The sequence below is a fragment of the Halichoeres trimaculatus genome, unplaced genomic scaffold (assembly GCF_033239565.1).
Source record: "Halichoeres trimaculatus isolate MK-OKI-2021-1 unplaced genomic scaffold, fHalTri1.1 fHalTri1_scaffold_23, whole genome shotgun sequence".
In the NCBI taxonomy this organism is placed as follows: domain Eukaryota; kingdom Metazoa; phylum Chordata; class Actinopteri; order Labriformes; family Labridae; genus Halichoeres; species Halichoeres trimaculatus.
Genome location: NW_027437201.1, coordinates 21,300,497 through 21,318,474, shown reverse-complemented (window position 1 = coordinate 21,318,474; position 17,978 = coordinate 21,300,497). Strand labels below are relative to the sequence as shown.

At 45.6% G+C, this 17,978-nt stretch overlaps 2 protein-coding genes across 6 annotated transcripts in view; one reads left to right on the top strand and one right to left on the bottom strand.

Annotated features, from left to right (window-relative positions):
- Window positions 1-657: 657 nt before the first annotated feature.
- On the top strand, window positions 658-4,846 carry LOC141785272 (uncharacterized). The gene is made up of 6 exons (XM_074663468.1): window positions 658-1,476; window positions 1,551-2,113; window positions 2,195-2,342; window positions 2,424-2,794; window positions 3,246-3,339; window positions 4,121-4,846. Exons 1-6 carry the CDS (start codon window positions 658-660, stop codon window positions 4,844-4,846), a joined length of 2,721 nt encoding a protein of 906 aa, XP_074519569.1.
- Window positions 4,847-7,303: 2,457 nt separating this feature from the next.
- Window positions 7,304-17,978, bottom strand: part of LOC141785632 (myosin phosphatase Rho interacting protein) — an 80,057-nt gene continuing 69,382 nt past the window's right edge. For 3 of the 5 annotated variants that reach the window (XM_074664070.1, XM_074664071.1, XM_074664072.1), the window contains 9 exons: window positions 12,644-16,288; window positions 11,525-11,672; window positions 11,345-11,450; window positions 11,063-11,222; window positions 10,876-10,983; window positions 10,704-10,790; window positions 10,452-10,614; window positions 8,860-8,945; window positions 7,304-7,442 (listed from right to left, as the gene is read on the bottom strand). In XM_074664070.1, coding sequence (XP_074520171.1) covers window positions 7,371-7,442; window positions 8,860-8,945; window positions 10,452-10,614; window positions 10,704-10,790; window positions 10,876-10,983; window positions 11,063-11,222; window positions 11,345-11,450; window positions 11,525-11,672; window positions 12,644-16,288 — 4,575 coding nt within the window. In that variant the 3' untranslated portion in view covers window positions 7,304-7,370. Of the gene's footprint in view, window positions 7,443-8,565; window positions 8,652-8,859; window positions 8,946-10,451; window positions 10,615-10,703; window positions 10,791-10,875; window positions 10,984-11,062; window positions 11,223-11,344; window positions 11,451-11,524; window positions 11,673-12,643; window positions 16,289-17,978 lie in introns of all 5 variants that reach the window. The other 2 variants (XR_012597546.1, XR_012597547.1) reach the window with 2 other exon arrangements.

Sequence of the window (17,978 nt, the reverse complement as noted above, 5' to 3'; positions counted from 1 at the left end):
CCAGAGGAGCAAGACGGGTAACCTGTGATATCTGATACTCTTCAAGGTACTATTTATATTTGGCTAATTTATGACTGATGAGTGAATTTAAGCATTTTTATTTTAAAAGGCATTTTCTTGCCTTCTTTTCCAATGGAACAAGAGAAAAGTTACTTGTATTAAGACATTATCATAGTTTCAAGAAACTTGATGAGCAAATGTTTCTTGTTCCGCTGGCAGATTTTTTTTTACTTGCTCCAAGCAATTCAGACCTCATTTTTGTCTGTAAATAACTTGAAATAAGACATTTTTCTGGACTGAAATCTTTAAAAAAAATACTTGATAATATTTCATTTTTTTGTAGTCTGCATGTGCATTTCCCAGGTCAGAGAGTTGTTGTTCGAATTTTGGGCTTTTAAGGAGAATACTGATTGATTATTTGAATGACGTACGCATTGCATCCTGGCCAACTAATACTTTTTGAAACTTATAAGACATGATTACTCAAAAGCCTCAAAGAGTCTAAAACTAAATGTTGTTGGTTGAAAAGCTGGCTCACTCTTGAGATTGATTTCTAACTTCCTCATGATGCACCGGCACCTCTCTCTTCTCATTTTTAGATTTCCTCTGGTCTGACACTTCTGCAGGCCACACAAAAAGAAGTGTCAAGAAACGAAGATGCAGACCGCCCTCTTCCTTTTTCTGATTCAAGTCTCGGCCTGCTGTGGTTACAGCTTCAGAGGCTGCACTCAGAACTTCCCCCAGACGGACACCATGTGGTGCTTCAACAGGAACATCGCCAACCTGTCTGACGTCACCGGCATGATCCCCGATAACATCACGAATATCAACCTGTCCAAAAACAGGATCAGAGTCATCCCGCCTGGAGCGTTCAGTCCCGTGTTTGGTCTCAAACACCTCGACCTGAGCCAGAACCAGCTGCACTTTCTCAAAGGAGGGGAATTCACGGGTCTGGACTTCCTGGTTTTCCTCAATCTAACCTCTAACAACATCTCACACATCCAGCCCAGCGCTTTTGATGGACTCAGCAGACTCAAAACTCTTCTTCTGATCCACAACCATCTCACAAGCATCTCTCCTCTCATCTTCAGTTCCCTCCCAGCCATCAGAGAAGTCGATCTGTCTCTGAACATGCTTCATGTTTTCAGCTGTCGAGGGTCTAACGGATCCTCCACTCTCAGAAAACTTGATCTTTTTGCAAACGACATCCGAAACATAAACGTGAGCTGTTTCCCTGCTCTCGAGCACATCCGACTGTCAAACAACTCAAAGCTGGAGCTTCAGGAGGACGTTTTTGCCTCAAACCGCCGGCTGACTGCTCTGCTGTGTGAAAGCGTCAGAGCAGAAATGCTCCTGAGGATCTCTGCGAAGACTAAGAAAACTCTGTCTTGGGTGGCGTTTTCTCTTTCCATGGAGAAGTCTCCGCTGACGGTCTGTGAGTTACTGAAGGGGATGAACCAGCTTGGAAGAGCGGAGGTGAGTGTGCTTTTCAAGATACTGCAGATTTGTTTTCTTTGTGATTTCATGCATCAACTTTTATTTCAATTCAGATCGACTTGAAAGGATCCAGGTTTCCTCAGGGGAACCGCAGCCTGCTGGAGTGCTCCACTCCACCCATGCTGATACTCAAGGATGCAAACCTTGGGAACGTGGCACAGCTGCCCCTGGGCAAAGGAAATACCAGCAAGCTTTATCTCGACAACTTAGGCTTGAAACAGATCTCCAACGCTACATTCAGTGGGTACAAAGGGCTGAAAACGCTGCAGATGAATCGAAACAGGGTTGTGATTGAGAAGGACACGTTCAAAGACCTGACACAGCTCACGTTTCTGAGCTTTGACAAGAACAAAATCCGCGACCTTGACCCCGAGTGGTTCGTCAATCTGAGGAATCTGAAACGCCTCTCTCTGCTGAAAAATGAGATCACTGAGCTGCCGCCAAAGGTGTTCAGCGCTCTTCTTGAACTGGAGGAGCTTTACCTGCAGTTCAATCTGCTGAAATACATCACCAAGAAGCCGTTCAGCAGGCTGAGAAAGCTACAGAAGCTTAACCTCAGTTTGAACATCATTGATTTCATCGAAGAAGGCACCTTTGAAGACCTGACAAGCCTGAGGTATAAAGTCGTCTCTGCTTCTAGTAAAATCCCTCTTTCGCTCCTATCACTGCTCATTTATCAAGTCCACTTGCCCCTTAGATACTTCGACTTGAGCGGAAACCGCATCAAGAGGCTGACGCCACGAATTCTGTCCGGTCTGACAAATCTGAGGCAGTTCATTCTCTACAACAACCGCCTCCATTTCAAGTCTTACGAAGCTCCTTTCACCAACCTTACGTCTCTGGAGGTAGGTCATATTTCATTTTTCACTTATGTGGCTAAATCCATCCTTTCAAATATATCCCAGTCTTCTTTTTCCACTTCCAAGTATCTGGAGATGAACTACCAGGGGCCTGGAGGTCAAGGCATCGGCTCCATCGGGCCAGATTTCTTCAAGGATGCACATCGACTCACTTCGGTCAGCTTCGGACACAGCATCCAGATGTACATCCACCCTGAAGCCTTCGTCCCTCTGGTCAAGCTGAAATATCTCTACATAGCGGGGGTTATCATGAAGACCACAAACCTGACTGCAGTGCTGTCTCCTCTGAAAACATTGAAGAAGTTAAGTCTTTACAGGGCTGACCTCGAAGGACTTCCTGCTAATCTGCTGCCTCTAGATAACGCACTGGAGATTCTCCAGGTGCGGGCAAACCACCTTCACACTGTGGACAAAGAAGTGCTGGATGCTCTGCCGAGGTAAGAAAACCACTGGGTAGTCTCTAAAGATGGAAGATAAACATTAAGAGATGGACAAGAACTCATTGCTAAAACCAGATACAACTTATAAACGCAGCCGCTTTTTTAAGTTAGAGAAGTAAATCAGATAATACAATTAAACTATTTTGTGAGATTGAGACAATGAGCAAAAATTTGAATTTCGTCCTTGTTCCCAGAACTCTTGAAAAGTTGCCAAAAAAGTCTTAAGAAGTCTGAGAACATCGTCAGAATCCTGATATTTCCTCAGAACTACTTTTCGGGCCCTTTTTTTTAATCAGTTTTGCGATGAAGCTCAGAATTTTAACCTAAAAAAATCTATGTTGCAATATGGGGACGAAAAATTATAACTCTTAAAGAAGTAATTCTGCACATTTGAAACCTCATCACTATACATTATTTTGTTTTGAAATGAGTCTGTTCTTGTGCCCAGACTGCGTATCCTGGATATTTCTGAAAACCCGCTCAGCTGTACTTGTGACAACGCTTGGTTCAAGACCTGGGCCATCCACAACAAAGACACCCAGGTACTAAATAGAAACAGAAGATAGAATAGAAAATACTTTGTTTATCCCCGAGGGGAAATTCAGTAGCAGCATTTAAGAAAACAAAAGTAAAACAGTGTATAGAAAGTGCAAAAAGGTCCATAGGAAAATAGATGACGACAGCCAGTCCACCACTCTCCAGCCCAGCCGGTCTCCACCTCCACAGGGTCCAGGACTGAGCCTCCCCAGCAGTCTGTTCAGTCTCTGTCTGCTGGATCCTGTCTGCCCCCAGCAGGCGAAGCTCCTCCAACGTGGCGCCGGTGTCCGATGTCAGCTCAGTCAGCCACGTCCGTGAACAGCACGATGCCGCTGGGCTAGCACGGCTAGCTCGTCCAACCCACCAGAGATAGATCCCACGTTCCCAACAATGATGGATGGAAGGACAAGTCCACGTACAGGTCCAAGCCTTACACTAGTTAGCATTGACATGCTACAGGCTGCTAACAGCTACTTTCACATGTAAACAATGCAGCCATGGTTACATGTAGGATCTCCAGACAAACACAGGAGCAGAAGTAGTAAAAAAATCACTGAAGCCACAAAAAGTTTGGTGTCCATGACCAACAAATGAGCCACACAAAGTAATGATCCACTCCAAATACAAAGATGATGAAAAAGAGACGGAAAAAAATTACAAGAAACGGACAAAGACAAGAGAGCTGCTGCAACAGGCAGCTACTTGGGCAGCGTCTAGCAACGGGAAAGGTTCGTACACTGACAGAGTCTGACATGAGCGGGTTTAACTCCTGTTTTTCTTTCACAGGTGTCTCTCTTCTACAACATGCAGTGTGACAACGACATGAGGTCTCCCTTCCTGTGGCAGTTTGATGACAAGGCCTGCTCCTACGATCAGGCGTCCTTCAGCCTCTTCGTTTCCTGCTCTGTGGTGGATGTGCTGTTTGTCGTTCTGTGTCTGGTCTGGCACTCACAGGGCCCCACCGTGCGTTACCTCATGCTCCTCATCAGAGCCAAAGTGAGAGGACGCAGGGGGGCAGCAGGGGCAAAGTTCCAGTACGATGCCTTTGTGTCGTACAGCTGGAAGGATGAAACCTGGGTGATGGGGCAGCTGGTGCCCCACCTAGAGAGACCAGGTGCAGGGGGGCTCCGCCTGTGCCTCCATCACAGAGATTTCCGTCCTGGTGCCGCAGTTTTGGAGAACATCGAAGCCGCCATCTACAGCTCTCGCCACACCATCTGCGTGGTGTCTCGTAACTTTCTGCAAAGCGAGTGGTGCTCGGTGGAGTTTCAGCTGGCCAGTCTGAGGCTTCTGTGTGATGGAAGTGACGTCCTGATGCTGGTCTTCTTAGAGGAGATGCCTGAACACTGCCTGTCCCCTTTCACACGCTTACGCAAGATAGTACGCAAGAAGACCTACCTGCTGTGGCCTGAGGAGCCGAAGGAGCAGGAAGTTTTCTGGGTCAGACTGACTGATGCTTTAAGAGGAAATGAGGAGGAGGAGGGACAAGAGTTGGCAATGCTGGTTGGCTGAACAAGATTTTAAAAAATATACGGTTTATGCAAAGAAGGGGGGGATACCAGAGAGCAAGAGAGTCTGTTTGACACCAGAATTAAAATGTTTTGCTCCCTTTCAAATTAAAAGGAGGTTTCTGTTAAACAAGAACTTGAGTAACTTAAAGGCAAGGTCTGCAGGGGTTTTCGTTTCTTATTTGTAAACACAACATCCTACATGACTACATGAACACACTCACTAGCCCAGCGACCACCTTTAGCATCGTGTTTCTACTAAAGAGGCGTGCACCTGACTTGGCATGTTAGCACAAGCTAATCACGGGTATCGGACCAAGCGGCAACCTCAGGTCTAAGATTGTGAGACAATGCTGAAGTGCTAAAATTTGCTGTTTCTGCTGTGCCCGCTTGAGGCTGGCTCTGGAAGTACCGGAAGTCACAAACACACCAAACCAAATAAAATACGTTTTCAAAGCAGAAATAAACATAGTTGCTGCCTGGTTCGAAAATGTCTCCTGTCTAAATCACTAATTTCAGTACTGAAACACACCGTATGGGGATGAATCTTTTTGTAACTCGGCGGTTTAGAGGATATTAAGATCATTAACTGCCCAATCAGAGGCACAGCTCAGCTCACGTGACTGACAGACGTCGAGGAGACTACGTTCATTTAACAGCCTACGCTCGAGAGCCGCACTTTGAATGTTAGCACGAGCTGATCACTGTGTTTGACACATACCTGGTTAGCAGAAAGCTAACTCGCGTCGCTCTTCGTCCCGTGCTGCTCTCCAAAATCCTGAAAGTCGAGCCAAGCTTCACCATAATTTAGGAAAAAGCTTTATCCGTTTGGTATTTCATTTCACTTTGGCTAACTTTCAGTTTACGTGCTACGTCCACTTACGTAGCTAGCTGCTCTGATTAGCTTCTTCCACTCGCTACCACCAACTCGCAAAGTCACTTGCGCACTGGGAGCGCTGTGATTGGCTGAGGTAACTGCCCGCCCAGAAACGCCCCGATACAACCAAAACATCAACATACAGGCGGTTGAGGAGACGATTAGGCAGGATTGTTCCTACAAAAGTTGCTATCTTATTTTATTATTATTTTTTTTTAATCTTGCAGACTCCAAAGAAGTAAATATTGTAAATAATGTGATGATTTCTGCTCTGTAAAAATCCCTTGATAGTATTTTTTGGCTTGTGTATATTTTGGTTATAATGAATATCAAACTCTCTTATAATAAAAATCACTTTCACCAAAAGGTTTCCAAACACTTCATTTATTTGACGTTATACATTAAATGAAAATAAAAAATATTCATATATATTTCATATAGAGCTAGAGAGCAAGATACAAGTTTAAAACAAAACACAGAAGTCTTCCGTGTGGCATATGTACAAGGCGTGGTTTGAATACTATACAGTGTGTATCCATAGCTGCACAGGTTTCATGGATGTTTAGATTCTTCACTCAGTTGAGGCACGACTAGTGAGAGGTCAGGGATCAGGCCGAGTGCTTCAAGACTGCCGCTTACAGTAAAACATTTCACTCTCTACACCTTAACAGTAGGACTTGCAAAGCAAAGCTTATAAGTGTTAAGAGTTCCACACTGAAGCATTAAGAAGGAGAATGAGGCAACGTGATCGTTCTGCGATTTAAATGACACTTGTACAGTCATGCAAAGTCCTAAATAGTTTAAGTTTCTGAGATGATCTCGTCACACCAAAGTCAAAACTAAGCAAACACAAATTCAGGTTCTGAGAAACTGAATAAAAAATCCTGAATCACTAAGAAGTCACGGTTGTTCACTAAATTTGACAGAAGTCAGGATGTTTGGTTGCACTGATAATCGACTCGAAGTCACTACATCGATTTTGAGACAAATAAAAAAGAGATTCCTCAAGTAGTCAAGTGATAAGTGCAATCCCAGCCCTCTTCCCCCTTCACACACAGACACTCCATTAAAAAACAAAACTCTCATACACAAGCAAGAAGAGCTCACATTGTTTCCACCATCAATCAATCATAGGTATAGTACAGCAGATGCCCCAACACTCAAAGCAAACCACACGCTTCCAGAAATCCAGTAGTTATGTACAACAGACCTGGTGCAACATTAAAAATTATTCCATCTAGAAACTGTAACAATAAAATACAGCAGATACTTAACTCATACTGGGAAATATATATTATTTATACTGTGTATTGCTGTCTGTTTTGGCATTTTGAAGGATGGATAAAACCCTGTCTTGTGTCCCTCTGACAGGTTTTTGACACACCTCCAAGTTGGACAGATAATAGATTCATGTATTCTTTATAGAAAGCTAACACAGGATTGATTCAATAAAACTTTTCCTATCGATTAAAAAAAGTTAAACAAAAATATGACCACTTATGAGAGACATGGAAGCAGCAGGTCCAAGTTAAATGTTGACCTTTGTAGATATTTTCCATTTCCTATAAGAGTCTTTAGGTGACAGACGTCGTGTTCTGACCGAAACACCATGGTCAGGAAAGAGAAAAGAAACTGCAGACTGATCTGATTTTTAGATCTTTTTGGAATCTTTTGCCTCAAAAAGCTTCATACGCTCCTGCACAGTCAGTCCCTCCTTCAGGCTCTGGAAAATAAAAACAACAAAGAGATGATTGAGTCCACAAACCACAGAGTAAAAACACAGAAGAGTTCAGTTTTCTGGCAGCCAGATGTTTTTCCACGCTGGATGAGTTTGTTAAATCTCAAGGAAAGTTGTGCGGGAAAAAGATGGTGTGTTGTCATGCCACAAAAATGAACTCACAAATGCACAAGAGTGATTCTGTAATCAGGGGAACATTTCAAGTCCATGGGGTTTATTTATCATGTTTACTAAATATTAATTTCAAGCAATGAACATTTAACAAATTAATACTAGAATACATGTCTGTTTTAAAAGCCATTTTAAATACTTAATTTAGATAAAATAATTCACTTAGTGAGAAATCTGCATCTGTGTTACCCACTGAAAAAACCCTCTAAATCAGCAATGGTTTGCTCCAAAGTCACATGACCCAAATCAGCTGAGGTCCCATCCTTTTTGGTGTGAACCTTGAAGAAAGTGTGTCATGTTTCAGCTCCTCCTCATCAGTATTTCATCAGAATGATTGTCTGTACATGGGGCGCATTAACTGTTCATCAACTGTGTTACCAACATTTTCTGCTCTTCTTACTATAGACGTTATGAAGACCAACTTTTATTACTCAAATATTTAAGAATTCATTTGAGCTTGCGCTTTCCAACTAATGAATCACGTTCATTCCAGGTATATACTTTGCAAAGAAATACAATATGAAGCAAATGTAAACCTGAAATGTTCCCCTAATTAGAGAATCACTCAGAAAAGAAGCTAAAAACCAAAACATCAAACAACCTGAAGTGAAAACGTACACTGAGAACGACAGCAGTTACAGGTGGGACTTTCAGATTAACAGAACAAAAAGTGGGATTAAAAACGTGCTCTCATTCCTCAGTTTGGTGATCACATAGGGTTAGATTTAACCTCCAAAAATAAGCAACATAAAGAGAAAACTTTAAGATATCAGGTTGCTGTGGAAATAAATGGACTCTTCCTCTGGAACAGGAAGTGCTGATCCTTCTTGCTGTAGCTGGTTTCCATGTTGCAGATTGGGATGTAAATGAAAAGTTGGAGGGGAAATCATGCAGAGGTCGTTAGGGCATGCTTTGCTCTTTGTCATGCTATACCTACAGCACATGTTGGGGCGGGGGCTGTGTGGGGGGGATCACCCCACAATAGGAGTGTCAGCTATCCAATGAGACCTGTTCAGTGACAGACTGATGGAAAAAACACACACACACATACGTGACTCACAGGACGAGGAACCTGAAGTACAAAATGTCCTGAACAGTAAAAGATGGCGGCTGCATTTTCACATGTAATACGTCACATGACACGTCCTGACATCCCTCCACAGAGTGGACTAAAACATGAATATAACATTAAAACATGTGAATTTGAGGCAAGAGAGTGTGTCACACTCACCTTTGACCTCACGCCTCTGGATTGCCTGGAGGTTGATGATTGTTCTTTTTTCAGGAAATCAGGATTACTCTTTGATTTCATGATATCTGTTAGGAGAAAGAAGACGTGCTGTGATTATAAGGACCAAGAGGCAAACACCACGTGTCAAAATATGGAGCTATTACTGCAGCAAATTATTGTGTGTGTGTACATGCATCCACAAATGCGTTGATCCATGAATCCTGTTTTAAGAGCCAAGGGAAAAGGGTCCAAAAAATCTCCTAGAAATGAGACAGCACTCGATCCCCGCTACGTCACCACCCCCAGACGCTTGCTGGCCGTTGAAAGCAGAGCGGCTGTTTCCAACACATTTTTACAAACTGATGATAAACTGAAGTCAGATTAGAGCGACAAACTCACAGCAAACAGACACCACCACATCACATGAGTAACAAGACAGCTAAGCCATGAAAAGCTAACTTTAAGTTAAAGTTAAGGTACTCAGAAGCTATATTTTGTTGATTTGCCTGCCATAGCTAATGTAGTTGATGCAGCTCCTGAACGCAGCTTATCAGTCCGTCCACTGCGACCCGTCACCCTGATCTGACATTGGTGTAGCTATTATTTGGGTCCTCGCCCAAAGGAAGAGGGCACCTTCTAGCAAGAGCTAGATATGATGGATATGATATCAAACTTGACCCCCAACATCCCACAATTTGCTCTCTAGCGCCACCTAGGCACACTTAAACAACCCTAGGGGCCAGTAGGAATGTTGTAGAGAGATGAAACCAACGTCAAAATGTTTGGCAATTTGCCTTTCAAATTAAGATTTCGCCACATATTTACCCTTTCTGCAAAAATGATCTCCAAAACCATAAGTGGTATCAGCTTGAAATTTGCTCACATGACAGACTAAACCTTGCTTTACAAAACTTGTTACGGAAGTTGTTATTTCGGTCCCAGTTTTCGAATGGCGAGCCTTCATAGTCGATGAAACCCAACGAAGCACTCTCAGCTCCCTCCATTAGAATACAAACGTTTGGAGCCTCCACTTGCGCAGGCGTCTGCATTTAGGCCTCTAGACTAAAAAGTAAAACTCGCACAGCTTTAAAAATGACATGGTTGGATTCCTGACAAGATTTCCTACAAAAATATCATATTTTTACACAGATTAGGTCAACGTTCTGGCCTATATGACAAGTTGTTTGTAAAATTTTGTGAATTTGTTCCTCCCTCTGCTGCAACAGTTCCGTGATGATGTCCCAATGATTAGGAGTTCCATGATGATGTCACAGTGATTAGGAGTTCCGTGCAGCTGGTCATGTGACTCAGCAGAGGAAATAATAGATAGTATCAACTGTTATAGCACTAAGAGGGCCACAAAGGGATGAAACCCTGACAGTGGAGGTAAAACCGTGACAGTGGAGGGGAAACAGGGAAACCAAGGGCTAAGGGGTAGGCCCTTAGACATTTTCTAGCCATTTAAGGCTATACATTTATTTGAAATCAGTCTACAGATTTATGGATTGACTCACATATTTGTGGATGCATTTACACAGTAACAGCTCCACACCCAACAGCTCTCATCATTAACCCTTGAAGCTTTTGTTTACCGTATCCAGACGTGACGCTGTCGTCCACCGTCCTCTCACCCAGAGCTTCTGTCGCTATGATCAGCTTCTCTTTCAGTTTGGTGATGTCGCAGTCGGCCTTTGCTTTCACGATGCTGAGCTCTGTGTAGATGTCCTTATATTTGTCTGTGGCGTACTTCTTGTCCTGTTGAAATGAAATGAATGTTACTGCTTGTGATTTTGTCACAAAGTACAAAGAGCTACAGATTAGCAGCTTCAGTAAACTGCTCTCACCCTTAAAGCCGACTGCAGCTCATCTTTCAAAGAGTGGATTTCCTGTTTGAGATACTGAATCTCTGACTCCTTGATTCGTAGCAGCACCTTGAGATCAGCAGAAACACTCATCAGGCTACAGAGGAAATTCAAAGAGTGCATATGTGTGTGTATGCTCTGTGAGTTTACACACCTCCAGCTCGTACACATCTTTACCCTGACTGAGCGTCGCTAGCGCTGTTTCACCGCTGAAACAAGAGCGCATCCGAGTGATCTCTGCAGTCAGACGATTGTTTAACTCCTGTTTGGGAGAATAAAGTTACGTTTCACTCACGTACCGAGCTGTTCATGTGTGTACAGGTGTGTTTGTGTGTCCAGACCTGGTTGTGAGCGTTTAGCTCCTGGTTCTCCCTCTGACACTGCCTGAGCGCCTGCCTCTCCGCCTCCAGAGCCTGAGCCAGGTGAGCGTTCTCCAGACATTTCTGAGAGTACTGCTCCGACAACACCTCCAGTTCTCTCTGGATGGACTGCAGCTCCTCCCTGTGATCCGAATCACAACATGGACTTGGTGTTCTTACAGAATGCTTAAACTCTAACATCAACCTAGTTTTCAAATGTCAGATAAATATCTCGGTCAATGTTGAAGTGTTCATGAAACTCACTCGTACTGTACGCGAAGCTCGTCAATGTCAGAGTTGAGTCCACTCAGCTGGGAGCGCTGGGTCTTCTCTAGCTCCTCCTTGTGGGCATTCTTCATAGCTTCAATAGCTAACACACAGATCACACATGTTTAGTTTCTGTGTCTTGTTAAAATGACACCCATCATGAGTCATTTTCTTTACCAGCGATCGTGGCAGCAGTCTCCTCGGCCAGAAGCCTCTCCCGCTCTTCCATTAGTTTGGAAATCTCCCTCTGATGCTGCCTCTGGAGGTCCTGGATCACCTTCTGGTGAGTTTCTTCCATCGCTGCAAAGCCACGTTCACAAGTGGCCTGAAGGAGAGAGTTTTACCAACCCGTCATTACTAAATAAACATATCCAGCTTCAGATTAGCATGTGACTACTGATTCAGTGCAGTGTCTATTGTTAAAATCAGAGATAGAAGCCATGCAAGGTTTTTAAGATGTTTAGCTCAGTGAAAGAGTAAGGAGAAAGGAGTAACGGCTGAAGTACACCAGATGTGTCTGCAGTGCAACTACCTAAAACCATCCAGAGACTTTTCAAAATAAAACAAACCGTGTCAAAACCAGTTTGTATTTATCTTGACTATGACGATAAACGAACTTAACGAGTGGAGCCAGACCAAGAGTCAACAGGTTTGAGGTTTTACACCCCAACATGAATGAAGAGAGACTGATCAATGGAGTAGGAAGCGTGGGAACTTCTCGGACCATGACTCCAGTTGTCCATCAGTCATTGTCGGACAAAGACAGTCAAGACCCAACTGATTGGATGTATCTGGCGTACTTCAGCCGTAACTTTACCCCAGGTGAATGCTGTTCCAGCTACTATCAAGAGTAGGAAATGGTATGTCTGCTGGTACCCAGAATCCACAATCAACAATTTCCCAAAGCTAGCCAAACAAGCCTACAGGAAAACTCTAAGGATCATAAGAATCATTGGGATCCACCACCTGGAAGCTGTGAATGGATGCACCAAAGCTGGAGCCAATCCATCAAGAAGATGTGAAAATGTTTCCACATCTTCTTCATGGCAAAGAGACACTTCAGTGTTTTCAAAGGCTGAATCAAAGGACTGGGACGTCCCAAGTAGCTGCGATCGATCGCGCATCCACCACAGTTTCCAGGCAACCTAAACATTGCAGGTTTCATCACACCATTTCCCAGCTCTGAACTCTTGGTTGATTAGTGGATTGATTAGCCAAGGCAGCAATTTCTAAGCTACGTCACTACTCTTGTTTTGATATAAAAAAAATAACTAAGGTAGAATTAAAGACAAAAACCTTAAGACTCTCAAAGTCTCTCTGGTATTTCTCTCTCAGGCTGGCCACGTCGCCCTCCAGGTGCTTGTTCTCCAGTTCGTCCCTCATGGTGTTCATCTGAGTCTCCAGCTCTTGGATCCGATCCTTCAGAACCACCATGGAGTCCACCTCCCCCTTCCCCTGCTCCTCCTCTTCCATCGGTGTAGCAGCGTCATCACAACTGGACCCCTCAGGACTTCCTTTGTCCTCCCGGTGCTCGCGCACGCTCTGGATGTTTTCCATGTACTGTGAGTGCAACTTTTCCACTTCCTCTTTGTGGATGTGCTGGAGCTCACAGATCCTCTGCTCAAACTGCTCCTCCAGTTTCCTCACGTGGCTCTCGTGGCGCTCCTCCATGGTGTCCATGTCTACGAGCAGAACCTCGAGCTTGCGTTGGCTGTCGGCGGTCGTCTCCATGAGGGCCAGCTCCGTCGAGGCTCGGCCTTTCTCCGCCTGGCTCAGCTCTTGCTTGTGCCTCTGTTTCAGCTCCTCCGTCTCCTTCTGGAAGTGCTCCTCCAGGACGTTTATCTGCTCTTTCTGCTGGGAGAGCTGGTTCACACATTTGCTGACTTCCTCCTTTAAGGTTTGGTTCTCTCTCTGCAGAGAAGTGACCGTCTGTGTGAAGTTCCTGCGCTCATCCTTTAGCGACGCTTCATATTTCTCCTTGATGGCGCCGACGTTGCGGGCGTGCTCTTGGACCAGAGCATCCATGTTCTGACCTGTCTGTTTACACCAACCCAAGTCTTGTTCATGCATTGCCCGTAACCTGCACGCCACGTACGCTACCTGAGCCTGGATCAGAGCTTCACGGATACAAAGGGAGGTACCTGTGAGGTTATGGGACGTTTGGTGCCCTAGAAGAGCGTGGACCATCTTGGCCAGTCCGGGATGGTCCTCGCCACTTTCTATCTCTTGAGAATACTTGTGGAGGATGGCTGCTTGCCTCTGAAGCTCATTAGCCAGACTATCATGTGCAATCTGAAACGATTCAATCGAATCAAGTCCACAAGAAGGAATCTGAGACGCTAACTGTCTGTCTACGATTTCCTCTGCTAAGTTTCTTGCTTCTTCCGTTTCAATCTGCTCCATGTAGGGAGCCAGTTCAGGAGGGTGAACGTCGGCTAACGTCTGTTTCCCAAACCCAAAGTTCTTCTTCACGTCTTTGATGACATCTTGCAAACCAGGAGTCTTGGATGCTTCGACAACCGCTCTTAGCGCTTCTTCCCTTTGATGGAGATTTTTATGTGCTTCTGTCAACTCCCTTTTTAGTATTTTGAATTTCTCTTCATAGCAATGCTTCAGGTTTTGAATAGAGTAAGCTAGTTCTGCTTTAATGAAGGTGTTAAATACGGCACTGGAATCGACATCTACATCGGCTGAAACACTACCCTCTTTAGATTTGCCGACATCTACCTCGGCTTTCTCCAAATCTTTCCAGAACGCACCTTCCAACATGAGCTTCCTGGTCAAGACATCAGCGTAAACTACAGCCAAGCAGTCTTTGTCGCTTCGTTTAATGTTCTCTATGTCTTCCCAAATCTCTGCTAGACTTTGCAGGACGTCAGATTTCGAAGTCTGTATCAACAAAGCTATCTTGTTCAAAACTACGGCTTCATAAGCAAGAGTCTTAGCGAATAGCTGCACGGCGTCTTTATCGAAAGTCTCTGCGGTGTGATGGAGAGCTGGTGACTGCTCCTCCAACATCTTCTGTCCTTGTCGAATGAACAGGGAAGCGTTGAAGAGATCGCCCTCGATCTCTGACAGCGAGTGCAGCTGGGAGTCCGGGGTTTCGTGCGAGCCTCGGAGGATATCCCGGACTTTCTCTCGACTGCTCTCCACGCACGCCAGGGCCTTGACGTAATGCCGATGCGTCTCTGTCCCTCTGCCGCAGATAAGCTCTCGGTCAGGTTTGGTTTTCAGATCGATCTCTTCACAGATGTCTTCTACTTGCGTGGATCGTTGCTCTTCTAGATTCTGTGTGAGGTTTCTTAGCTTGTCCTCGGTGGCGAGCAGTTTGGTCTCTAAGGCGTGTATGATGGAGATGAACTTCTCAGGGTCGCTGCTGTGAGAGGAGACGCCGATGTCTTCGCTTTCACCTTGATTGACTTTCTGTCTCGTTTCAGGAAAGTTGCTGCCCTCCGTACCTTCTGAGTTGATGTATTTTTGGCACTGGATGTTAGAAAAACGTATCCTCGGTCTCTTGGCTTGAGACTCCTTTCCATCCGTGGAGTTCTCAGACTTGGGTGAGTTCTCGCAGAGCATGGCGCTGGCAGATAACGAGACGGATGTTTTCAGCTTTGCTTTCTTGCTCTGCTCTGGGGTTTGCTGCCTTTCCAAACGCAGGTCGGCGTAGTCGAGTTGCAAAGCGTTGAGATGCTGCTCGAGCTCTGCTATGCGGTCTTCAGCGACAACTAGCTTAGCTTGCAGATCCTTTTCGGCGCTGCAGGGCTCGGATCGATCCATGAGGCTCTGACTCATCTGACAGAGGAGCTCTTCTTTAGCTTGCAGCTTCTGCTCAGTCTCCTCTAAGCTGTTTCCCAGTGCAGTCATCTTGATGAGCGCCTCCTTCAGGTCCGCTTCTTTGCGCTCCATCAGTCTCTCGTACATCTCCTTGGTCTGCCGGATCTCTTCTTCTTTTTCTCGAAGGAACTGACTGATTTTCTGAAACTCTTGCGTCGCTCTTTCGTACGAGTGCTCCAGGGTGTAGTAATCGGCCTCTTCGGTTTCCAGGCGGTTGCGGAGCTTGTTCACCTCCCGGTCTGCCTCAGAGATCTGGTTCAGGAGCTCCTGACAGCGGCAGGTGAGATGCTCCTTCTCCTCCTCCAGCCTGCGAACGCTCTGCCTCAGTGACTCAACCGTGTCCGTCTTCTGGGCCAGTTCCTCCTGGAGCTTCAGGATCTCCTCCCTGCTCTCTTTGCCCGCAGACGCCTGCCTCCCTCTTAACAAGGTCTCCACCTGCTGCTCGGCCTCCACCAGCTTCTTCTCCGTCTCTTTCTGTGCCGTTTCAGCGTCGGCTAACCTCCTGCACAGATTCTGCCGCTCTCTTTCGTGGCTCTCCTGGACGGCGTGCTGCTCCTGCCGCAGCCGCTCCTCCTTCAGCGCCTGGCCCTCTTCGGTTGCGTTCAGCCGAGCGGTCACCTCCTGTAGCCGCTCCTGCAGCCTCTGGATCTCCCTCATGTGGTCTCGCTGCAGGGCCTGCTGGCGCTCCAGGTGCCGGAGGGCCTGGTTTCTCTCCAGGAGGGTGGCCTCTACTTCCCGGAGCCGGTCTTCGCTGTCTTTGAGCTGGGCTCGCAGCGTGCGCTCGCTGCTGCTGAACTCCTCCTCCTGCTCCTTCGAACGCTTCTGCTCTAGCTTGAGCTCATTGCGCATCCTGGCGACAGCTTGCTCGCTAGCAAAGATTTCAGCCATTGCAGCCGCTAGTTTCACCTGTAGGGCCTGAATATCAGACTCGTGGCGGTCTACGGCGTCCTGAGCCTCTGTGTAGCTCCTCTTAAGGGACCGAATCTGCTGCTGAGCCAGGTCCTGCTTGCGCTTTTGGGACTCCAGCTCGCCCTGCAGGTCCTGGTTGAGGTTGTGTAAGCGCTGCCATGGCACCCTGTGCGGCGAGGAGGAAGGGGGTGTCGCACTCTTGAAAAAGATTGATGAAAGAGTCTCGTTAATGACATCAGCTTACCTTTACTGCCTCATACGGAGAACCACATCTCGTGGGTCACCAGGAAATCAGTTTTCTTCTTGTTTGCATCTTTTTGGGGAAGAGTTTTTGTCCCCGAGCTTCCACTGTGCTTTTTCAGAGATGATTCGGAAAAGAAAAGGAGCGAATGACCCCTCAAAACAAACACGGGTAGGAAAGGTGACGACTACAAAAAAAAACCTACGTCATGAACGAAACACAAAAAATGAGACCCTGGCTTTGAGATGATAACACTGAGAAACTTAAACTGCGACATGAGAAAACAAGAGTTAAAAAACTCTGAACACCAAACATGCAGGAGCAGGCTTCATACGGGCACACAGACGAAGCACAAATGGAGGGTGAGAAAAAGCACAGCGCAAGGCTTCACCGTCAGATTCTTACCTTAAAGCACATCAGATCAAATCAATTAGTTTCCCCCAGAGATGTGAAACTCCGTAAAAACAGTTAGTGAAAACTCATGCTCCACACCACAACCATGCGTATCAGAGAAAAGCACCCACACCAGTTAGTGGCATATTGAAAAAAGTTACAGAAATTCATCATCATCATCAAATCATTTATGGATTGCTCAGACTTTCAGAACAGGAAGATTACACAGAGTTTGTTTTGGTTGAAAGGATTCTTTAACATGGACAGTTTTTGTGGGGATTGTGTTTTTGATTAGGGGGGAGTTTTAGTCTATTTAGAAACTCATAAAAGTTTAATGTTGAAGAATATTTTGAGTTTTTTCCACTTGCCATTGAGATTATGGCTGATGTGATAATTAAAGAGAGCGTCAGTGCAGGATTTCCACTGCATATAAATGACCGTGGAGCACCACCACGCCAAAATAAAAGCCGCCATGCCTTCAGAACTGTGATCTTTTTTTTCTCAGACAATTTGCGATTCCCTTTTTTGACCAATCAGGAGCAAGTCCGACCTGATTGGTCCACCGGAGCAGATACCCCCAAACCCCCTCCCCGCCCACACCCTAATGCCAAAGTTGAGGATCCATCACTGCTCTGTTTTTGGCTGTAAACAGCCACATAGTTCCATGCTCAAGCTTCCCATCTCAGAAGAAGACAGACTAAGTGTCTAGAGTTCATTTATCAGAGAAATGTTCCAGCTACACTCAGTAAAACTGTGCATGTGTGTGCTAGTCACTTCACGGCCGACTGCTTTTCCAACTTTGGACAGTCCAACAGAGGGCTAGCCACTAGACTGGTCCTGAATCCAGGCGCATTACCAACCATCCTCCAACAAACCTGGGACCCTGGAAATGTGAGTATTTTAAATGCTGTGTGCTGTGGAGCAGATGGAAGAGCTTTTCCTCAGTGTCCCCCCTGTCTCTGTGTTAGCTTCAGGATGCTAACTTTAGCTGCAGTTAGCCTGTTGTTTTAGCCTGTAATGTTACGGTAAACGAGCTTCGCTGTTTTCTAAACATTGTGCACTCGGAGCTCGTGGCGCCGCTCTCAGTGACGTGGAAGAGCGGGGCGGTATCAGCGGTGGCTCATTTACATATGAAGGCCACGCCCACTAAATCAGAGCGTTCTGAACAGAGGGGCTATGAGAGCCTGGAAACAATGCTGCTGTGCTTGATTTATTGGCTTTTTGGACCAAAACATGTTACTACCATTTCATGAA